This window comes from Cyclopterus lumpus, chromosome 6, assembly GCF_009769545.1.
Source record: "Cyclopterus lumpus isolate fCycLum1 chromosome 6, fCycLum1.pri, whole genome shotgun sequence".
NCBI lineage: Eukaryota > Metazoa > Chordata > Actinopteri > Perciformes > Cyclopteridae > Cyclopterus > Cyclopterus lumpus.
The window spans coordinates 16781471-16806953 of record NC_046971.1 but is presented as its reverse complement, the minus strand read 5'-3'; the positions used below and the strand labels follow the sequence as shown (position 1 = coordinate 16806953).

At 41.6% G+C, this 25483-nt stretch overlaps 1 protein-coding gene across 2 annotated transcripts in view; it reads right to left on the bottom strand.

Moving 5' to 3' along the window:
• The window catches only part of ldlrad3 (low density lipoprotein receptor class A domain containing 3), a 69319-nt gene that overhangs the window by 11989 nt on the left and 31847 nt on the right, over positions 1-25483 (bottom strand). Inside the window, exons 3-4 of one of the 2 annotated variants that reach the window (XM_034535222.1) lie at positions 21419-21544; positions 20082-20216 (exon numbers count right to left, since the gene is read on the bottom strand). In XM_034535222.1, the coding sequence (XP_034391113.1) occupies positions 20082-20216; positions 21419-21544 (261 nt within the window). The remainder of the gene's footprint in view (positions 1-20081; positions 20217-21418; positions 21545-25483) is intronic. The other variant, XM_034535223.1, reaches the window with a different exon arrangement.

The window sequence follows — 25483 nt, the reverse complement described above, 5'->3', positions numbered from 1 at the left end:
GAATAGTGGGAGGGCGTGCATTGGGTTAAGGGGTGTGTTGGGGGGGCATGCCATCTGGCTTCAAACACCCTCAAACAGATGCATCCATGTGCAATTAACATAGAGTCCCCACATGCAGTGTGAGTATCAACCAGGCATACCATCAGAAAAATAAAAAAAGAGTTCAAACGCATAAACAGGCTGCATTCAGATGATCATATGAGGAAAAACGGCAATACAAACAAAATCCCAGAAATCCTTTCATCCTGGTCCAGAAAGAGCTAGCTAACTATACCCATGCCACATGGTGGAGACATCTGGGGAGAACACATGGGAGTGAAACTACAAACAGCAACTTGTGGGTTGTTTGGTGCACTTACTCACTTGACAACAAGCAAAGAGGAATCTAGAGGGTGAAAAACAAACTCTTAAAAGTGACTGTGGTGGATATGGTGGCAATAAACTTTGCTGAAAAGGAGTATACAACTGAAATTATCCAGCTTACACCTGCTATTAAATTTAAGTCTGCATCTGGAATACAACCCAAACACTCCATTGCATTTCCTCCCAATAATTGGGAACATTGTGATTTGGTCACATTTGTCATGCTAAGCAGGTTACTATATATTTTCTTTCTCTACAGGAGGCATCTGAAAACCACAAATTTGTCTGCATCAATTACATTTTGCAGCAACTGTGAATGTTTCAATGTTTTCTTGTTGACTTTCAGGATGAGAAATTTTTTTTGTGGCATTTTGGTGTTATTTCTAACTAATGAGCAGACACTGTTCACTACAATCCAATTGCTCTGCAAGCCAGCTCAACTCCAGAGGTGGTCTGGCTGTTCCAGCCACATGCTGATCGTGTTTGTGTGCATTATCACCCTCCATTAACATTTTACCTTCTTTATCTAGATAAGACATCCAGATACAGATCAAACTTTAATTCCAGTTAATACAAGTTGACCATGCCTCACCTCATCCCAGCTCACATGTTTCACTATTGCAGTTGAGATTCATGATGTTTGTTTGTGTGCTGTACCTTACAGATGAGACATATCCACTCAGGCAACACTGATAAATGGCTTTGGATACAGGCATCCTTGCTAAGAAACTGTGAAATACAAGGGGTATATTTCAACTAGCAGAAACCTGGAAACACTTGGCGTTCTCACTGCACGTGAGACCAAAGTCTATAAAGGTCCAGTGTCCTCAACGAAAGAATGTTGGATGTTTCATTCGGTTGCTACAATGTATTTGAAGCACATGTAACACTTTACCACATTCCATCATTTCATGCTGCCTGCAATTTAAACAAGAGCGAGAGTTTCAACACAATTGGAATTTAGAAAATGAGACACTGGTTGTATAACTTTAAAGACTTGTTCTCTAAATAAGCCTCTCTCTCTCTCTCTTGAGATCTTAGGGTTCGTACCCTTTACTTTAGCGTGTGATTACCCTCGTTGTCCTCTGTTCTGTGTTACAAACCCTCCCTGCCAACACACTTTCCCCTAGTGGGACATAAAAGATTGATTGATTGAAAGCTGCCCTGCCAAGCCACATTGGGAAGCAAAGCATGTTAACTGAAGGACTGTTCCAGATCCCTTTGGCATCCCAGTATTAATATTCATGTCCCAGGCTGTCACCCTGTTCCTGCTGCTGTGCCCCATCATGTACTATATGTCTGTTCTCGTTAGTATGCACAGAGATAGAAGGAAGCATTGGACAGGCTGTGTATGTGGCATAAGCTTGTCTGTCTTTTTATTTCATTAAAGACTTGTTTATGTCTTCATGGTTTCATGGAGGACAGCCTGTGTAGTTGTGTGAGACTCTATCCGTCTCAAACTCTGTCCTTCTGTCTAGCTGTATATCTCTGTGTGTTTGAGTGGCGCTTTGGGGAAGGGAGGTTTTCATGCTTCATCGGGACTCTATTTGCCTGTCCTGTAATAACTTGTCCGCTCCATTGCTTGGCACTATCAGACCCCCCATAACACTCAGTCACAGTTACTGTGGGCCGCTAGAATAGTGAAGGGGAGATGGGCTAGAGTTAATGAATGATTTTAGCATCTGGAGAACATCCACAGAGGAGGAGGAGGAGGAGGAGGAGGAGGAGGAAGGGGAAGAGTGGAGGAGAGAGTGGGGGGATAGATGGGAAGGACAGGACGTTGAAGGGCAGGTGAAAGGAAGACAACTACCTGATACATTCAAGGAGCAGCTATTGCAAATACGTTAGACATTGACTATAAAATAAGAGAGCAAGGATGGGGTTACAAAGGTAGTGCAGTGCAGCTGATAAATGCAGCGAGTAGTACAACAGTAGGTGCTTGTAATAACCAGATGTTAGACTGGGCCACCTGTTAGCCGAGTGGTGAGTGTGAATATCACATGGCAGCAAAACGTCTTCAGCAGCGAGTTCACGGTTTGATTCCAGGCTGGCTGGAGCATTTGCTACTTTCTTTCCCTTAACATTAAATACAGATTACTGCTTTACTATAATGATGATATCCTTCAGCCTGGGACAGACATAAGAGTGTTTACAGATAATTCCTGATATTTAGGACTGCTGAAACAATATTTAATTCCCATCTTTTATGTATGGTGCAGCATTTGGAAGACCTTAAATAGAGTTGACATACTGTATGTGTATCTGTGAACTTATGCATATACAGTTCAGTATGTATGTGCTTATAGATACATTTCTGTTGTATCTACTTTCTTATAACTCTAAAAGGGGTGGGTTTTGACACGGAAGTCAAATTCAATAATGAAATAGTTTTGACATTATGGGACGTAGGCTCATTCGCTTTATTGCCAAGAGTTAGATGACAAGATCGATACCATCTCATGTCTGCATGCCATGTTGTGGGTTTTATGTGACTTTGCCGTGTGTTGTCATCACTGTGAGTTTGCCAGGCAACCACCTGAGACACACTGAGGTCACTGCACCAAGATGGGCTATCACGTTTGCTTGTGTATCACAGAGAATCAGACTACATAGGAACTGCAAAGACAAAGACGCGTCATTCATTGTTCAAAGACGTGTCATTCATTGTTCTATTTGTAACAACTTGCATGCTTCAACTGAGGCACAGAAGTGGAAGTATCAATTCTTTTTTTAAACCCTTTTGGTGCTTGTGAAGGGTATATTTTCATGGAGGAAAAGGAAGAATGGGGAGGGTTCAGGATCGCTGAGAGGCTTTGACTAAGATCCCCTCCGACCAAATGACGGGTAACTCCATCACCATGGCAACTGTTCTTTGGGGCCAAAAGGTGAGTTAGAAAGGGGAGGAGGCTGGCTTGAGAGTGGACATAGACTCGTATACGCCTGACGCATGCGCACAGACAGATAACACACAAAAGATGTGATGGAGCTGAGTGATAAGACTACAGAGATTAGAGTCCTATTCAGGCCAGTGTGCATTAGCAGGTTTCCACCAGCCTCTTCAGGATGGGACCATTATAAACTGTAACGAGCAGCTAGATGGACAAAACAGCAGGCAGGCTGACATGCAGGAGTCATAGAGACACAGACTCATCTGACAGCCTCTGTGACAGGGGCCTGATATGGGACGAATGAGTGTTGAGGGAAAATTGGATTTAGTGACTTATTAAAATTTCATACAATACAGAAGTATCACCAGTTGGGATTGAACGTGTAAGAAAAGCTCAGGCTGACTTTCACAAAGAATTAGGATGTTCATTAGGCTCAAATGTGAAAATAAGGAATGTGAAAATAAAGAATTTGAATGTCATATCAAATTAATGGATTTTTCCTTCTTCTCTGAAATATAATATTCCTGTCATGTCATAAGGAGGATTTAAGTATACGATGTAACGTTAAAATCCGTGAGAACAGAATGATGTAAGCACAGTGGCGTGTTGAAATACCCTGCTTTAACATGTATCTACTGTGTGTCCTATAGGGGACAATATTATGTCAGGACTGTGGATGAGCACCCTTAAGCATTAAACCCCTGAATTCTAAGTAAAATAGTACATTTTCTTTCCGTCACAGCTGGCCTCTAAAATAAGCTGCATTCATTAGAAGTCGGGTACAAGGTCAGCTGAAAAAGTAAATGGTACCAGAGGCAACCTGACCAAAGAAACATGATGAAAGACTGTTTGATGAAGAGGAGGATATGGCTGAGTGGATCAGCAAATGATGCTTTCACTTTTTACACTGTAAATTGGGCATAACACCAAACACTTTCCAAAACATGCAAGCTTCTTTTCATTCGTTTCATTCTTTCTAACGCTGTGAGATAATCAACTTGTAGAGAATGGAGGCGTCTTTGAAATCGGTAATGCATCACAATGAACATTTCTTGCTATTGTTACATGGTGTTGACATTCTGCATAGAAATGCTTTGAAAACGTCTTCTCTGGAGATGCATTCATGACGACTCCAACATTTGAGAGTCAAGAAAACCTTGGAAGACGCCCATAGAGGTAGCGTGAAAATAATAACGTGTTGTAAATCCTTTCATTATACATTTGCATTCTTGACTACACTGATAAGGAAGTGTCTGTTGTTTTACTGAGTAATCCATCTTAAAAAATGTGTTATGCTTACAAATGATGACTGGGGTGCAGCAAAGGACTATTAATTGAAAAACCTAATTATATAGTCCTCTAATATAGACTTGCAGTCGCTGTCACAAATACATGTGTAAAGGCCTGTAGTTAGACTGCTAGTGCTTATCCAACTCTCCGAAGGGAGTTGGACACACATCCACACGGCAGTGCTCAGATTAGTGCACGGTTATTGCTGCTTGCTTTAAGTTGAGTGTGCGAGCTGCCTGTGCAGATGTCAGATGTATCGATCGCATGAGTAGCAGTTAAGCCATCAGTCTTCCTCAGGCTGCCACTCACAGGTTCACCTGCTGAGCTTGACCCAAAGAGCACAGGTGGCTGGCATCTTTAGAGATGAGATTCAAGCAGCTTTTTGCATTAGTGCTGACATTATAACAGACACGTTTACAGTAATCCCTTATCTAGAAAGTGAAACAAAAATTGTTAAAATCACTCACACACACACACACACACACGCTTGCAAGAACATGCATGAGCAAACAAAGAATGCATTCCTCTTGGCATTATCTCCTGAGAAGAGGTAGCAACAGGAGACAGTGTTTCAGTGAGTGAAGTTCCAGTTGAGAGTCTTTGATTTAGTTCTCAGAGCAGATCCTAGTCATAATTCAGACCTCTTTCTTAATTACGATGATGAAAACGGAAAAGTTGTAGAATAAATCCAGGTATGTTCTACCTAGATTTATTTTCCAGCTGATTGTGCATACAATTGTATCACTTAGATCACTGAAGAGTAGCATACATCAAACCTGCCAACAACTAACTGTTAGATCACTTTTAAACAATATATTGTTGCATGAAGGAATATGGTGAGAAAATAAAGGATAGGCCAGCGTGGACAGCCTACTCGAGGCTTATCTTTTAAAAGGTACAGTGAACAGCAGCTAACCCGCCCCCACATGACAGGCCCACTTTATCCTGGCAGGCCACGCTACGATAAGAATGAGCTTAGAGAAGAGAAGGGCACAGGGAAGTCAGTGGGATAAACCCTGGAAGGACCCACACAGACGCATACTGTACAGTATACATACACACAATGATGGATATACCGACACGCAAACACGGACACGCCAAAAACGTTGCCTGGAAAGAAAAAGAAAAGGCCATGGAGACACACACAGGATATCAATGCCAGTCCTCCCATGGCTTTAGTTCTGCCCTGTTCTTCTCCTGGTTAAGAAGCAGAGCAAGACCCTTGATTCCCATTCCACCTTCTAATACCGTGTCCTTCAACAATGGGCCTGGTCAGGCTGGTGGAAGCGCGAGGAGCCCTTGCGTCTTTTATCAAAGTCAAACAACAGAACAACACAGCCTGTTGCTGGTCTACAGCTGCTGCTCATATCTCTGTGTTCAGGCGGAGTAGAATCAATTGCCTGTCTCAGTGATTACAAGTGGAGCACGATGGTCAGTTGTGCAGCTTGTACATATTTGCTCCGATTGTCACAGTTTGGGTTGAGGAAGCATGGAAAGATTGGGGATCAGTGCCGATGGGGAGGCTGGTACCTGGAGGTCAGAGATAAGGCTGATCCCAGAGCGTTCCCTGAGATAAGAGTTTGAGGTCATGACCTTTTGCATAAGAGAAGACAAGGAGGTCATGCATGCGGTGCGGTCTGAACAAAAAATGGGGACTGTGCTGACAAAAATGAGGAGGGGATAGCAAATAAATCCTAGCGGGAATCTTGGTGTGTCACCTTCTCTGTACGGTCTTTTGCATTCTCCTCAGCTATTATTGCAGACCAATCATTATCTCGTCTCGCATTCTCTCTCCCTTCACGTACATTACATCTTCCCACACATCAAGTGAAGCCCCCAGCTGGAAAGAGCTGACTGATGTCTTCTTGAAGACCAAAAAGACTGAACAGTAATGTTCGATAAATTGCGGAGAGGTGACAAACAACATCCTTTGTCACCTCTTCCCCTGGCTATTTACAAGGCCGAAGCTTCATTAACCAGAAGAAAATAAAACTCTTCCTATTGCTGATGGGTTAACATTATTAACATTATTAAAATACAGCCAATTAGGATCGATGCTTCTTAAATCAATTATGTATGTACTATACTGTTTATGTTAGACATGCACAAGAGTTGCTTATTGGCAGAGATGAAGAAATGGGTCTCACTGTGTGTTTAACCTTTACAAATGGGAAAGGAAGATTATTTGTTCATACCCTTAGTGTACAGCTTACTTGCTCAATATCATTTTCTCATTTCTATCCGTGCACTCTCGTTCCCGCACTGTTTTTGTTAATCTTTATCGACGGCATTCTTTCCTCCGTTTGATCACTAAATCTCAATGAATGTTTGCTTTTCTTTCTCCCTCCCAGATGCCTTTGTTTCCCAGCTTGTATCAGCCGATTCAGTTTGTCTCTGCCTGTTGATCCTTTATACGCCTTATTCTCAGCAGGAGCCTCTTTTAATGGGTTCCTCCAAATCAATAACAGCCAGTATATGTTAACGTACACTTACGCTGCATCATTTGCAACATAATTGATCCTCGTCCGTGCACTCGCACGCACACGCTCGTTTGTCTCTGTAATGAATGCTTTTGAGAATATGCACATTTATTTTGGTTCCCATGCATCAGTGCCAGGCTCAGGCATGCATGCGCATATTCTATAACACAGAAACACAATCTCCATTCCACACAACCACAGATGAGGCAGACCACACATCAAGCTATGGCACAGAGTGCAAGTGTGTCAACTCGATGCCCATCTAATTAATAATGCAGCTTCCAGCTATTCATCATCAGTAGTCTGAGGGAGTCATCTGATACTGTGTGAGGGACAATGATCATGTCGCACTGCAATTACAGGATCAAAAAGCAGAAATTCTATACCACACGCTTAAACTATAAATGTTTTCATAGTAATATGTTTTGCAGTCAATGTACTGTAAGGTCTGTTTTTTACAAACAGAATAATGCTATTTAAAAAAGCCAAAGTGTTTTTACAAATTTAATTTCTGCCATTCACAACGCCCCTGGAGCTGCATGTGCAGTTTACTTTATTGTCACCTTAAAAATCACAACTCTAAAAGTCAGTATGTATGGAACTGAGTCCGACTTGGGTTAACTTTGAACAGTTACAATTAAGTTAGTCTAACAGATTGCATAGTGTTATTGGTAACACATGGGGGTGATCGTTTCAAGACATTCTTATAACGAAAATGTAACTTGAGGAGGAAAAAAAGAGCTTTGATGATATTTCTGTCAATACAAACGCTTCCCAGTAGACTGACAGAGCTGGAGGATGCTGCTTTGAGAAACTAGGCTAGCAACTATAAAAGACCACTCAAAAGCTGCCCAGTTGGTCGAAAAATCCACATATATTGTGCTTGGTCTCCAAAGAAATCACCTATAGCTTAACACATTCAAAGCAAAGTCTCAGAATGCTTTTTTAACAATTAAAAAGAGTAAACAAATGCACATTATAGCCACTGTGATGTGCCTTTACAGGCAATACGAGTCAAACGTTTGCAACATGGCAGATAACCCTGGTGAAAAAAAGCTCTCTAAAGAACTATGGAGCTACGCTGTGTGTTGTTTTCTGTCTTATTTAAACATCTGAAATATAAGAGATTTTTCCAAAACCAATAATCACACAGAAAAAAGGGACCTGTCAACGCCTTCAACTTTCATACACTTTCATTTGAGATTCTTGTTGGCAATGAGGCCGGTTTCAGCGAAGTCAGAATTTCTCATAGAGGGCAGAAATATCTCTCTATTTTGGTTTCCCCCTGCAGAGGTACAGTAGCTACTTGTGCTGTGACTCCTGTACTCCTTTATTGTATGAAACCGTTTCGATATGCTCTCCTGCACTGTTACTCACTCAACTGACGAACAAACAACTGGCCAAAGTCTGGCGCACCAATTGCTCAAATGTACATTAAAATTCCTGATAATGTCGACAAGAGCTGCAGCACACACTCATACGCCATCACATAAAACAGAAACACAGCACTGATTGATCAAAGGGCAAATATTTGTATGCGAGTAAGTCGAATTAAAAATATATAGAAAAAAAGAGGAATGAATTGGAGAAAAAGAAAGAAAGGTGCTATAAAACATGTGAGAAGCAGGTCCACCAGTTGTGTCTTTGTATTAAAACGGTGTATTCAGCTCCTCAAACACCAAGCATTACCACCAAGGAATCATCATTTATTGTACTGCTCTAAATGCTTTATGACTGTGGTTCTAATGTCGCTGATGATGGTTCTGCTACACTGTCAATTAAAATAAAAACATCCAAAACAGATCGGAGATTATCTAAGAGCATGCAATTTATTTTTCAGATAAGAAATTGAAGCAGTGTGAAAGATCATTAATACTGCAACCAAAAGGTAACAGTCATGCCATACTGATCACTGATAAGTAACCAGTACTTTTAACCATTGCTTCAGGTATATGTTCAGCTTTTTGTAAACATCTGTCAATGATGGTGCCCATGTATAGTACCCCGGTGAAAACTCAAATACTAATTCAAACGGGGACAAATATACATTGATGGACGATACTGTCAATATCATTTTCTTAAGGGCTCATGTTGTTTAGTCATTTTATATCAATCAACAAAATATTTGTATTTTATAAAGAATTTTCTAAGATAAGAATCAGCTTTTATTTTTAATGTGACAATAATTAAGGCCTTTTCTAGGGTTGTGAGAGCAATGCATTTTCTGCACACCATATTTGTTTCCTCTCTGCATCTTTGCTGCACCCATATACTGTAACTGGCATATGTATACCGCAGATCTGTACTGTGCACGTTGGTCCTGGAGGCACACTTGTCCTTGCTTTTTGTGCATTCTCTCAACCACACAAAGCAGCTTAAGAGAAGGAGCAAAGGTGAACTCCACCACACAAATCTCTTTTTAGTGTTCACTGTATTGTGCTATCCCTTGCCGCTTTCTTCTCTCTACCCCTTAGCTTTCACCAGCATGGTTGTTAACATGCCTCTAGCATGTGGGTGTCCATATGACAGTATCAAACAATAAGAATAACATAAAGAGGAAGAATGGGCGAGGCAGAGAGAAAAAAAAAACGTATGAGGGGGATGTTGAAAAGAGAAAAACCCGCTAGAGCAGGAACAGAGTGTTATTATCATCTCAAGCATTGTATTTAAGCTCTGCCCATCTGAACATAACGACCACAGACTGCCAGAGGAAGCAAGAGCAAAAGAACAGAGGCGAGAGGAGAACGCTCATGATGAGAGGAGACAAGACAATGGGGCATGAGGAGGTGAAATAGTAAAGAGAAGTGATGAGCAAAGGGTGGATATGGAAACCAAATGCCAAAACTGAGAAAAGTAGATGGGAGGTTAATGGCACATGAGTCCGAGAGACGGATGAGAGAGAGCAATAAGAAAAAGAAAGACAAAGCTGCAATTGAGAAAGATGGTGCAGAATCCAGTAATTACCATGAATGAGAGCACTGTTGCATGCGGGGACTAATCTAAGCCCCCTCTTCAATCTCTGAGCTTCAAGTAAGACCTCCTTCAAAATCTCATTCCCTGTAGTTTTCCTCACCTCCCTCCAATCGCTCACAATCCTGTTCTCCATTTTGTTTGCCGTTTTCATCCCTACCTTCTCTCTTCTTTTATCTGCCCTGCTTTGTTTCATTCCCACCTCACCACTGTGGCTCGCCTTCAACCAACTCGTCCTGATCACTCACGTTATTGTTTCCTGTTCCACGTGCAGGGCTCCTCTGTTTTGCTCTTACCTTCGCTTCCTTCACTTCCTGTTTCAAAGGTTTCTGCGTGATCACTCCCATCTCTGCAGATACCATATTTCCTGCTTACCTTCTTATCTTTTCCTCCACTCAGTACCTGTCTTTAGTCTTTTTTTCTCCCTCTAACGGCATCCATGACCCCTTCCTCAGCTACTGTTTCAATCTCCCGGTTTCCCTCCACTTCTTTGTGCTCCCCCTTGATTCCCTGTCTTTTTACACAATGAATCCAGATTGTTTTATCTTTTTTTTTTTCCTCAATGGCTTTGCCACTCTCCCTAATCCCTCATCTCCATCAGTTTGCCTCTCGCTTTCTATCACTCTCTCCCTTGTGCTTTCCATCCATACTTCCGCTTCATCGTCTTCACAGACACATTTTACTTTTTTTTTTTCATCCCTTATTAAACCCCTTCGCCCTCTCACCATCCTCTAGCATTTCTACCTCTCACACTCTCTGACATGCAATCCCTCTTTCCTCTCTCCAGGGTACTCTTCTTTTTCCTCCGTTCTACTAAAGCCTCCTTCTTTTTGCATTTCCCTGATAGATACATGTACACCTCCAAAACACACACACACACACACACACACACACACACACACACACACACACACACACACACACACACACACACACACACACACACACACACCTCTATCACCACCTAAACGAATATCTGCAGTCCATCACACCATATATAAATGGCCCGGCTCTTTGTCTGTCGAGCAACACCTTGGGCTCAACCATACATATCATGGGTGAATGAACACAGTATTGGCAGAAAAAGCATTTGCAGAAAATAACCCGACCCATTATAGCGAGAGCTGACTGGCACCTAATGCATCACTCAAGGGTGTCCAGCAGGTTTACTCATAATAGCTGCGCACCATTTTGGTGTATTGCTACTTTTGTAGATGCATGTGGGGATCAAGCTGCCTCTTTGTAATATGTAATACTGAATTAGTTACTGTCAGGTTATCATGAAGAAATCACGCATGAAAAGATAAAGCAACGTGTCAGCCATTAAGTGGGAGCCTAAGAGAGTGGAATTTATGGAGCCACTTATTTTGATAAGATGCACCTGATGCCACCTGATGACCTGTGTTGATTACTCACATTTTATATTCATATTTCAGCTTCTGTTATTTGCTTTATTACACCAGTCTTTCTGCAAAATCTAATGCAGCCATGCAGCTTTTAAGTGACTCTGATACTTAAAAGCTGCATGGCTGCATTCGACATGCCCAAAGAAAAAGATAATATGGTCAGAATAATTGTGAGGGGGGAAATGAAATTGTGCTCTAGGCACATAACCGTCTCTTTAAAGTAATGCATCTAAGTTTCTCCAAAATTCATCAAAGCCATACAAGAAAATGAAATCATATCCAGTGCACCGCTTTGCTGATAATGTTCTCCATTTTTAACTTAATGCATTTTAAAAATGCAATAACAGCATTCTTTCTCTTGGGCCAACAGAGATAAAACAATAAAAAAAACATTCTCTTGTGCAAACCTTTGGAAACATTTCTAAGAGATACCAAAAAAACAAGAAGTGATTACATTCTCCTTTTCAGTTATTTTTACTGCACGCTGAACCGTTTCAAGGCTTCTTTATTAATCTCTAAACTTGTTCAAAGAAGTAGTCCGATTATACGTCACAGCTATTGAGTACTTTAGCAGGGTGACTAATGAGCAGTCAATAGCAGGATGGGTGCAGCCCCAACACAAGCTGGTCCTTCTTTAATAGGATATTGTAAAGATAACGGCCTTGTGAGCCTCACTGGAGTTTGCACAATTCAGAGTAGGCAGGCACAATTTTCTAAAATAGCGAGTGTATTGTAAAAAGAGTGGAGGTGCAGTTAATGACAGATGATTTAGATGCAGAGAACCAAAAGGCCTAGACAGAGGCAGCCCCATTCACACACACACACACACACACACACACACACACACACACACACACACACACACACACACACACACACACACACACACACACACACACACACACACACACACACACACACACATACTTAGAGATCTCACTTCCTTTCTGCTGTCAGCCAACCACTGAGCGTGTACTGAGGGGCCAGAGAGGGCCACATCTCTGAAGCCAAGTGTCGATGGACCAGGGAAATGTTGCAAATGAGGCCAGGCATAAAAAACGTTGATGCAAATGTGATGCTTGTAGAAGCACAAATCAGTGAGCTGATGAGCTTATTTATGTCGTTTTGGGGGTTTTACGTTTTACAATGCTACTTAGGTAATCTAATGTTTTCAAATCAGATTATTTATCATGATTCAATGTTTTTGGCTGGTGCGTAGCAATCATGGACTAAGCTAGCACAAACAAGAGATTGACACTTGTGTTATATTATTATTTAATGATAGAGCACCTGTACTTTGGATTCATCTGTCAAGGAAGCTATTAAAGTGGAAGTGGGGTACGAATGTCGGCAAGAAGTGATGGAAAACAATCACCTGTACACCCATGCAACCATAATACATACATAAAAACACACCAGCAAACAGTACAACTCTCCCCAATAGCAACAGTAGAGCTATTGTTCGGAGTGAAATTCCACCGAAAGTCTGTGGTGCAGGTCGTCACTTGACCACCATCACCATGGCGACTGAATGACGATAGGTTTAGGAGGGAAAGGCTTTTCATTTACAGGAGCCTGAACGGCTGTCTGGTCCCGATTCAAGGACGGGGATGATTCACGCAGACTGGTCCCCTCCCCCACCCCCCGCCTCCCCGTGTGGCCATAGCTAATGGCAACAAGGTCCTTAAACAACAGCAGCTCTGAAAAAACAATGACACTTAGCCTTGGTGAGTGAGTGGGAGGGAGGGAACGGATGACTAGAAATGAAACATGAAACAAGTGAGTATTTATTCTCAAAGAAAATATATATATATATATATATATATATATATATATATATATATATATATATATATATTATGCTAAATGCTACTGCCAGACCTCCAAACTTAAAATGCACTCTGCCAATAATGGAAAACAATTAAATCTAAAATACAGGCATAGGAAGCAGCACCCCCTCAGTTTAACGTCGTCAGCAGCAGCTAACACCATCTTGCCAACGGCTTGGCCTTTCTCTCCTGTGCACCAACACAGAGCCCCCTCAACGCTGCTTTGTGAACATGCTTCAGGCTCACAAAAGCAAAAACCTGAAACTGTCCCAGAGTTCAAATCCATGGGCGGCGACATGTGCAACCTCCCCTAATTGTGCCTGACAAGTGTGCGTTGGCTTTGATAAACTGGCACTATTACGTTCCACTCCCACACCTCCGTCTACTGCCATTATATTCCCTTACGCCATTTCACGCTCCCTCCCACAGCTTTCTCTCTCTGCCAGCATTCCGAGTGCTACTGACGAAGGCCATGAACAGACCACCATCTCAGCGTCACACACGTCTCTACCACAAAAATTGAAAATGGATTAACTTGTCATTTTAATCTAAAACACCTGAATTATTCGGGCACAAAGTCTGGCAGCAATCATCGGGGGAGGACGTGGCCGTGTGAGAAACTATTAGCAATCTAAAAGGATATCAAGAGTGAATGAGTTCTTGGAGACTTTTAATCACTATGACGTTCATTATTTGTTCTATATCAGACTGACACTATATATTGTTGTCTAGTTTGCTGGTGACGCTAATGGAGAGGCAAGAGTTACTGCTGGGTGTCAGCATACAGTTACTGAATATTGTCTGAATTACTGGTGTTTATTGGCCCTGTAAATGGCAGGGCTGTGAAGTGAGGTTGTTGAATACATAGTGCTTATGCAAAACCGCAGATGCAGTGCTAGTGGATCTATGGAGTAGTTCTTACACAGCCTTAGGAGGATATAGCAAATAGAAGGCTGCAGATTACTCTCTGTGGGAAGGGAGCATCCCTGGAGTTTAAAATGAAGGATTGGACTTATCGGAGAGTGGCGCTCCATACATAAACCAGAAGGTTAAAAGTATTTGTTGTACTGTCGGTGAGCAGAGAGTTTGCGGCTGTGTGGTGATAGTGGACAAGATTCAGCTTATGGTTATATTAATGTTTTAGTTGGACAGAAATTGTTACAATGAGCCGAATTCCCTTGATAATCGCTGTGAAACAAGTACTTCTCGCTGACAGGCTCATCAGAATGTACAAAAGAACCTGGCAAGTCGCATTACCCAAAATGACACTTCATTTTGCAGATCTTAGACGTTGTATAGCGCGTGGTGTAATTTTCATCAAACCAATCAGGGTCAAGAGTGGTGTTGTCTGGCAATTTTTTGACAGTTTACTCATGTTGCAGACTAATGTTAATTGTCAGCTCGCTGCCCAACATCTCGCTCTGACTGACAGTTCTCTGAGGACCTCGAGGCCAATGATTACTCTGATGTGGTCACTGACAAAAAGAAAGTTGAACAAAATGTGTGGTGGCAGTTATACTTCCAAAATCTGCACACTACCCAGTGCACATTGAAGCAGTGTGTAAACAAATGCCTTCCCCTTGGAGCGCTTCTGTTGTTGTAAGAGTGACGCAAGATACCATTCAGACAGACTATACATCATTTTGTTTATAATGCATTGTAATTTCAATCATATGTAAATGAAAGTATCCAGCAAACAATGTAAATGCATTCCAAGATGTGTCCTGAATGTAAAAATTGTGAAACCATTGTGGTCTGCAGAATCTGTTGCCCCTTTCTTTCAAAGAAGAAGCCTAATTGATGCTTTGATGGTTTCAAAGTACTTGTGAGCCGTGCAGTCTTCCCGAGTTTAGGATTTGTTTGCCTTTCATTTCTTCAATTATTGCACTAATGTTAAAGTAAATATCTAGAGTCACGCAGCAGTGAAAGCGCAAGTCTTCCTCATATGATGTTGAAAAGCTACAGCACATTGTGAAACTTAGAGCAGGATTGGAGAGCCTTATCGTCACAGCTTCACACAGTTTTTATGCACAGGAACATAACATCATTTAGACCTTTGTGTGTGTTGTCTCCTAAAAGAACAGGTGCACGTTGAACCAAATGCACAAACACACGACCAAAATAAACGATCCCTCTGTTCCTACCTTCACACCGCCTACACCTCCCCTCACTCTGGTACTTTTCCTCTCTCAAAACAACTTCAGTTAAGGAAGAGGCCCAGGTGAAGCTTCTTTAAGATAGAAGAGATTCAAAGTTAATCACTATCACCCTCTCCCACAGTCACCACACGCCACCATTCTTTTGTCTACTTGTGTTAATTAATGCGTAATGAGAGACGCTGATGTGTGCATTTTAAATCAATTCATTTTCTTAAATGACTCTAGGGGATGCTCAGACTCTTTGACAGAAGCTTCAACTTCTGTGCTCGTCACATTTATACTGAGTCTTTAAACTCGTCAGTCCCGTGACCTTCAGGAAGTTTCTTCTGGAAGTTGCAGTTATTTTTTGGAATTAAATATGCAGAACAATCACTCTCACATCGCACTGTGCCTCCGTTTGTGTGTGTGCGCTCATGCACATGCTTCTTTGGCTATGCAGAGTGGCTCTCTTGTTCTCAGCGAGGGCTCCCCCAGCATCTGGATGAGTCCTGTGAGCCCTGCGGTGATGTTTCAACAACAATTCGTTGCAGGGGCAAACATGCGCTCCATCACTACACTCTCTATCCCCTGCTATGAGGAGCCCGGCAGAGCAGGGAGAGCAATGAGAAGCTCAGCTTTGCAAACTTGCTTTCATGTCATTTCTGTCTCCAGAGTTACATTATTCGGCCTTGGGGCTCGTCTTGAGACGGATGCTCTCATCCTTCTCGGCTAATCGCTACCCCTCGCTCAGTTCTATTAAAATCCCGCCTTTCTCTACCAGATCACCTGACTCTTTGCTTGCCTCCATCTTCCTGCCCATTGCTATTTATTGCTCCTCACGACTCCTTTTCTGGTTCACTGTATTATGTCGATGCGGTGTGCCTTCCATTTCTTTATCTCTGTTATCGGTTACAGGCTCCCCATCCCAACTCTTCTATCTTACTGTGTGATGATTGCACCAATGAATTCGTAGAAGATGGTGTATTGTTACATGTGCCACCTCTCTGCTAAAAAAATCAATTACCCATCAAATAAATTGATAAACGATAAAAGCGGCTCTGTGCTGCTGTTTGTGTCTAACTGTGCCAAATTGTTTGAAATCACTCTGATGCGAAATAAAAGCATTTGAGGCATAAAGAAGCTAAGAGGATGGTGCTGCTTCTTTAGATCTAATTATCCGACACCTCGAAGGCAGGCTAACCAAATGCTACGTGTTATGTATGCCGTGATGATCTGTCCGCTGACAGGCTGTGCACTGATCTCTCACTAGACTATTCAAATCAAGGAGCCAAATGTGGAGACACCAAAACACGTAATTATGGGTAAGGATGAGGAAGAGGAAGTACAGAGGAGGAGGTACAGAGGAGGAGGTACAGAGCTGGGAAAAAAGTGAGGAAGGAGATGCTGTGCTCAGGTGGCTTGGAACGGATATTATATGCTTATCTGTCACCTGCAGGTCTCTGCTTGCTTTTTATAAAGAGAGGCAAAGTCAGAGCAGGATAGGTCAGAGAGAGTGTGTATGTATGTATGTATGTGTGGACGTGTATGTATGTGTGTGTGTGTGTGTGTGTGTGTGTGTGTTTGTGTGTGTGTGTGTGTGTGTGTGTGTGTGTGTGTGAGTGAGAGAGAGTTCATAAAGGAAATAACTGCAGAGAGTCAAACCCCAGTGATGCCAGCTGATGATACAAAATAAAGGAACAAAACACAAAGAAGAGAAAGCTGCTCTTCCTCTGTGTTTTCTGAAGGTCACGACAACACGGAGCTCTCAACTTCCCAACACTCGTAATTTATGCAGCGCTACACAAGTTGCAAATAAGCGGGAGAATATTTGGGTCATTCGCTAGTTCATTTCTATGGAAGCCCATGAGAACATGCACTTTACTTTGCTGGGTAGGTGAACAATACCGCAATATTTTGAGTCTTCTATCATTAGACACCTTAAAACATTTTAGAAATGGCAGTCTGAGAAACCTCTCAGTCAACCATAGAAGGCATTTTTTTAAATAGAATTGCACAACACTTTCTGTCTGTCGAAAGTGAGTATATTAATTGTTCTGGGGTCTGGCATCATTATATATCATAAAGCACTCCTTATATCTTCACTGAGCCCCAACCTTTTATGATATTATTTATCTGAGTGTAACTGATTCAAACTGTTATCTGCCAGATAATTAATGTTTTGTTTACCCTGATATTTTATTCTGTATAACAGAAGCAAACATTCCTTAAATGAATCCTATATTAGGATTTCTGCAAACAGCGAGCTGTTCATACAGCATCCAACACAAGACCTCATGCCTCAGATGCCATAACAACACACACACAGATACATTCTGCCAGCACTAGAGTTGAAATTGTTCACTTTTCAACAAGGAAATGGAGTTCAGTGGACACAGCAATCAATATTTCTGCATCACTATACAGCTCTATTCAGCATTCTGTGGCTCTGCATTGAGCCTGAGAAGGATGACCTAGTGATGATGGAGGGAATCCTTCTTTCATTCTCTCTTTGCAAACTAACACAAGTAAAACAATAAATAAAGAAATCAGCTTCACTAATCAGGTAACAAAAACAGAAGATTCATTAAGGTTAGCTTATCAAATTTAGATTGGTGGGGTAATAATACATTAGCGGGCTAAATTATAATGAGTAGAATAATTATCTGCTGGGACCATTAACCGATCTGTAGCTTGTCAATAGTGTCGGATCAGAGCAATTTTTCACAGCCGAGGAAAGCGATAAACTGTTTTATTTCATTTCAGAGGAATAAATGATGTTGAAGGATTTACTGTGTTCATATTCTGAAGTTTAATGTGGGACTGCCACGCTCCTCTGCTGTTTATTAGGCACGTTTTTTTTTTTTGCCTCTTGAGTTTCGATCAACTTTCTGCTGACTTGGCCTATCTCAGCATTGGTAATAACATTACTGCCTTGTGGGCTTACAGACACTGACAGCTTTTTTTGTACCCCGTACTTATCCTGTTTTGTTATTTCTGAAAGAGCAAATCAGTGTGACAGTAAGACCTACACAGAAGGATAGGAATGCACATGACAAGAACGCTGACAGCGTGGTCCACATCAGGATTGCTGGCAGAAATCATGTCGCCGTGCCAGTGGAAGTACAGCTGAAGCGTTGACAGGAGCTGACTGGTGTCCCATAGTGGCAGCAAGAAGTGAGGCTGCCAGTGAAATCACAATGGCAGGCCAGATGTAATCTAAGTGGATCTTGCCAGTGAATAATACACTCTGTACCAGCAGTCAGACTCACTGTCAGGGAGGACAACACTGTTGTTTGTGTTACAATGCAAAGTCAGCACAGTGTCATCTATAGCATTCAATTTCACAACATTACACTGATGATGCAATGGTGTGTTCAAAGTGTGTCAAAAAGGCCAAGAGAGGAATGTTCACAGCAGCATACAAGTTTTGTGGAAAGTCAAATCAGTGGCGTTGCTGTATCTTTATGAATAGACTGCATAAACCATTACCTAAGAGATGTTTTCAGAAACATCCCATGATATCAAGTGAAATAATCTTCCAACTCTATCACAATTGTATCCAGTTTAATAAATAAAGCTGTAAATACTGGATCTACAAGCTTCCACTTATTCTGAAATCTTTTGCAAAGCTCCCGCCAATATTTCTAACAATTATGGCCTGGTTATATGTAAATGCAACAAACTCTGGTTTGTCAAAATAGATGATCGGTGGTTACAACCCAGTCTGATCTTTTAATTATTCATGCTTGTGTTGTGGATGCACTGTGAATGAAACAAATGAAATGATCATTTTAAGACTTCCCCTTTTAACTTGGAGAGAGAACATATCTAACTTCTCCATAATTGGTGTCTCTGCAGCTACTTCTGACACATTGAATCTAGTCTGTGTTTTTTACACTATATTTTAAAATCATCCATACAATATATATAAATCACCATTCGTGTGTAATAACAGTACGGTGACAGATGATTGTTTGCATGTGTCACTCATTAAATTCACAATTATTTACCCTTTTTATACTCAAAAGGTGTAGTTTATCACAGAGATAATAAACACAGGCATCAATACACATATTTTCAATGTTGTTATAACATATGGTCCCTCCATGTGGAATGATGAAGTAAACAAACTTCTAATTAAAATCTAAATCCTAACACAAATTATGAATCTATATTCAACTTATTGTTACCACATGCCTTTAAACTCTCTAGTGATACATAGTGTCATAGCATATATCTTTTCATATCATATATATGTGATATAACTGTTTCATATTATTAAATCTCATTTGCTACTTATTGCAATTTTTGCATGACGTTTGTCATTCTATACTTTAGTCCTGCTGAACTTTTACATCTAATAAGAAAAACCTGCTAATTAAAATCCTACTTTACATTTTCTGCTTTCACAATTTGCTGCTGCAGCAATTCAATGTGCTTATAGGAGTTATTAAAGTTTCTTAGTATTCTATCGCCTCTCGCTGGCTTCTGTCTTGTGAAGTTTGGTGTCAGTTAACCAATGAAACCCTCAATAACTTGAAATGTGGAAGTTAAAGGCTTATCAGAGAGATCAGGAACATCTCTGCTCTGCTACAATTCCCTGTCCTTTGTCGCTAATTCCTCCTCATCCTCAGTCTGCACGTACTTAACTAGATGTTCGATTCCCTGTTTCTTCCCAGCACACATGACCGTTTCATGCATTGAGTTAATGACTAACCTGCTGTAGTTAGGCAGAGCTCTTCGTCGCTGTTGTCCTGGCAGTTGTCCTGGCCGTTACACAGGAAGCTGCGGTCTACACAGTGGCCATTTCGACACTTGAAGCGAGCCTCCGAGCACACCAATGGGTTGCCTGCTGTGGTTGAGACAGGGCAGAGGTCAGGGGTCAAGTGTGAGTTCAAACAGGGTTACAGTAAGAGCTGATTTGACGATTTGATTAAATGTAAGAGAAGAACATGGGTATTACATGTTCATGGGGAATTTTGGAGCAGAAGTAAAACATTAAACACAGTGTGAGTTACAGTAGAAAATAATTTGATCTGGTGAGGCCGATAAAAATCTAACTGAAAAATACAACAAAATCCTGCCCAGCACTATCACTTCCTTTTATGTTCTGGTCTTTAGCTTCTGCGAAATGAGGCAAATTTATCTTGTGAGATGATCCAGACAATTACGTAGCGGTGACGCACTATATGCTGGGAGCGTGGAGCAAAAGCTCCTTTTAAATGACCAGATTAGATTTGTGAGCATGGTGCCCTGCAGGCGAGGAACACTGCCTCTGACAATGGTGAGTGATCAGCGTGATGCACGCTCCCCAATGGGAAAGCAGGGATGGGGTCATACCTGAAAACACACACACTATACCTGGACCCCGGTGTTCCTATTGTCCATCATTTCAATTCAAAATGTGTAATAACCTGTCTGGAAGGCAAAGCTAGGCCCAAGGGTGCAGACTCGGAAATTACAAGAGATGCAAACAAATAAAGACTCAAACTTCATTGCTAATGTAATATAATTTGCTACATTTCCCACTCATAATTCATCATCATTATTATCCGTTCTAAATGTAGGATTTGATAGTGAGTGGAGGGGACAGCAACAAGGTATTCTTTATAGAATGATATTCTTCTGAAGAGAAGGACATAAAGAACACTTTAAAAAGGTATTACAAAAACTAAAGCCATACAAACGTAACAAGGTTTTAAAAATGAATTAGCGTGACGATGCCTGACCACACCTGCCCCCACCATCATGCGTGTGTGCTGTCCCTCTGGAAAAACCAAAAAGACATTTGCTTTTAAAACTAAATCATCCACCAAAGATGGAGGCTGGGATGTCAGTTGAGTTTTGTAAGCAAGGTCTTTATATAAATGTTGTTCATAGTGAAACAGAATGAACCGTGTCCTTGCTCAGATATTACAGGAATAGTTACACATGAAATACTCCACTCATCAGTAAACAGCTGCAGTTTAAACCATTATGACTGGAGCAGATCATGACTCATGGCATGATTAGACAGATTGCTATTATTGGAATGAGTTGTTGTGCGAGACTCACTGCAGTTTTCCTCGTCACTTCCGTCAGGACAGTCACTGAAGCCGTTGCAGTGGAAGCGTCCGATGATGCAATGGACACCATTAATGCAGGCGAAGAATGTAGGGGCACACTTTGACTTGACCTTAGCTAAAGACAGATGGAGGTTTGGGGGAAGAAAAGCAATGGATTAGTCTCTGTGATGATGCAGCAATTCTTAATGCACTACATTATGTTTTATGACAGAATTAAGCTTGGCCTTGATGTACAAAGGAACGGAGGCTAAGTTGTCCTAATGTTTTAAATGACAATTAAATAACAGACACAAGTGCATGTTCTAAAATTAAAACAGCAAACCATTAAACCATTACCCATTGTGCATAGTTCAAACAGCTGCTTTGTTATAGAGACTGATTAATTACTCAGCTCTTTTTTTTGTTCTGTAATGATTATCTTCATGGTCTCTGAAGTCTGCAAAGTAAAGGGTAAAATCCTGAGCACAAAGTACTGATAAGAGAAGAAAAACAAATTGATGACAAAGACAAAGAGAGCAAGCCGTGTGGGAGAGTGTTTGAATGGATTACGCCATTGATCAGCCTAAGCAGGCCACTGGTGTTATCTCACAGGACGGGCCTGACTGAGACTGAGTGACGAGCCTGCAGAACATCAATGCCTGGCATCCTCCGTTTAGCACTAGCCCCTAGTTTTAAGTCAAGCACATTGATCTTCCCTGGCAGAAGGAGAAAAACAACATTGCAGGTAGATTCTGAAAAAGACATCAAGAAATAAAAGAGCTGGCTTCATCTCAATCTCTGAGACATTAGAATTGTAAAGCCCAAAACAAGATATTCAAAAGACATTGCACTAACCAACGATATTCACAGTTTATAATAATGACCCACATATGTGTGAAATACAGGATCATCTCTCAGAGCTCGGTTTCTTGTACTTATGGGAGACTGGATGCACCAATATGGATACTGATATTAGAAATCGGTGACAAATGGGGCCAATTTATTAAATTAAATTCTGTTTATACACTATGTACATAATATGCTGGAATTTAAATTGCACCAATTTCTTGCTGCATTGTAATTGCCGTGGACTTATAAGATTGTTTTCCAAGTTGCTGGTATACGATTTATTATTTTGACAACAAACGACAATAAAGCATATTCATATCTATGTATTTATCTGTTGCATTTTGTTTGACAAAGTTAGGAAATAATTGATTAGGTCAAGCTTGATGTTGCCTTACACATACAAGAATACACAGTGAGTATTGGATCAGTACGTGGTATCATCCGATACCCAAAGCTCTATCGTATCGAGATTAAAAAAGTGGGATCGGTGCATTCCTTTTGGAGAAAGACAAAGCAAAAGCAGTCAATTACTATATCCATAATAATACAATTGAATGCCAATGAGGGAAGAGCATTTGGAACATTTTAAACATTACAGAACAACAAAAGGACGGAGCAGCCCACACACTCAAACACACAGGGAGTGGGAGAGTGAGTGGGCTCGCTAGACATCTCAAGCAAGCCACCAAACAGTCTCTGTTTTTCTCTCTCTACTGAATACAAAGGGTGGAATTGGCCTGCTCGTAGGTTGGCTTTGTGCCATCTCAAACGCCAGGAGCACACATCTTTCCCTCTATAATGTATTGTAAGGGGCTGATTTATGAGCTCTTTCAAGCTGCGGCGATTATGTGTAGCGAGGGGGAGGGGGGCGGGGGCTCAGCATAACAACCACGAGGGTTTGGAGCGCCCGTCTCCAGGATGATATGTAATCCGCTGAACGCAGGAGGAAGCTGGGATAGTGCCCGATCTGTGTTTGTAGTCTGGGAAGCCTTTGTTTACCTGGACAGCAGACGCCCAAACCACCCTAAGCTCATATTGCATGGTATATCACGTTCATTAGACTCCAGAGAGAAAAGCAGTCATGGCTTTGAGCTGCTGAAACACATGAAAGAAAAGATACACAAACATGCAACGCATTGAAATGTGTCTGGATACAGACAACGGCAATGTAATAATAATGGCAACAACAACAACAACACTATTTCCATTCATCATTCATCTTTTTTATATTTTTTATATTTTCTTTTGTTTTTGAAAGAAAACATGTGCTGGTCTGGAAATATGTGTCCTTATACGTATATCCTCTCTGCTATTTGTATTTTATTGGCAGGCGTGGCTAGAGGGACAGCTCTGTTATTGCTCTGAGATTCCACATTCACTCCCTCCCTCATCCGAATCCTCATTACCACTTGTCCTGCTGGTAGGATCCATCTGACCCAGTGATTGTGTTCCAAATGAGCTCAAAAGTCACACGAAGGGCTTATGAAGGGAAAGTCGTGGGTGGGAGAGACAGCACTGGTTGGAAGCATAGCGATAATGTGCCGAGCTGTATTCTGGGGATGTGTGGCCCTTTATAGCCTGAGCTGAGCAGTTGTCAGAGCAAGAAGAGGAAATATTAATTAGAAAGAGCAAGTTGAGAGTGGAAGAAACCAAGATGATCTTGTGAAGGGGTCCTGTTCGACTCCAGGTCTGGGACTTCATATTCAGGTAATGCTGATTGATTTGAGCAACTCTGCCGTACTCTGCAACCTATTAAGATGCAGTGTACCCAGTCTTGATCCCTTCTGTCAACACTCTGTTCTTAGGTTTGAACCGCATTCGTCCCATGCCACGTTTTCTTTCTCTTCTTTCTTTAGTTGTTTATGAAAAGCAGGCAGAGTTTTGGGCGACTTCCAAACTTAGTTCCAGTGTTCAGCCGAGCAGCACAAACGAAACCGAACGGTTAGCAGTCAAGCTCGATTACTTGAGGTTTGCACTGTAACTAGCAGAAACACATGGTTGGAGCACACAGAAACGCACAGTTGGAGGACACACAAACAAAGGCACAAAAGCATACACATAAATATGCCCCCTCTCTCTCTCTTTTCCGGTCTCCTGCACAATTACAGGCAACCACACACACACACACACACACTACACCGAGGTGCCCTTTTTCACATCTGCCTAAAATTTGTACTTTCTACAGAAATCCATTCCTCCTTTGTTTTATTTTCAAAGATTTAAAATGCAGACGTGTCCATCTTAAGCAAAAAAACTAACTTCAAAACCAGACTATCATTTGATAATCAATGATGAAATTTGAAACCGAATGCTATACCGTTCACAGTCTCCATCTCCCCAGTGACTTTGGCATTCATGTCAGGCTGAATCTGACAGCAATACTCCTGTTGCAGACAGAGTGCTTTGCTCTTCACCAAATATGCACCTCTATGCCCTTCCCCACACTTCTCCGCCTTTCTCCCTCTCCTTAATTCCCCAGAGACCAGAATAACTTGTTCGGCACAAGTCGGCTTGGTCGTGATGGGCATGGGTGATTGACAACGTGAGGCGAAAGACGGGAGGAAGAGACTAACACGAAAGAAAACAGCACGAGTAGAGTGAGTGGGGGAGAACCGAGGCTGCGTAAGAGTGGAGACAGCTGACGGCTTGAAAGGTTTCTCTGACCTTGTTGAGGTTTCTTCGGGGAGGAAATCAATAGGTAATGGAGTCAAGGTGTAAGCAAGAAGGGCAAGGGTAGTTTCAGTCTAGAGGGCTTGGGGATCAAAATAATCATTCGGTACGTTTCACTGTCTAAGCCCCACGCGTTAGTTGTACAATACAATAACCTCCTGTGTGCAGGAAGAGGCATTGCAACATTGTGGAGCTGCCTTCAACTCAAGGGCCAAGTGTTTACAGGCCAATGGCGTTGCGCAAAGCCGTTAAACTACATGCTAGACGAGGAAGCAAGTGTGGCTCATGAACAACACCGTGGGCGCCTGATCAAAATATCAGTAATGTTTCAGCAACTCTGTAAAAGAGGCGGAGGGAAAGGCAAAGCGAGGGAGGAAGCAGCGAGTGAGATCTGCCAGATAATGGCCCTGCTGCAATATTCATCATAGAAAGCATCATACGGCAACAATTGCCTTGTTTTAACTGGTAGTGCCCAAAACAATACTGTAACGTGACAAGGCCGCATTTCTTATTCCTTTGAACATTTCAAAGCAATCATTTTGCCTAATTTGTGAAA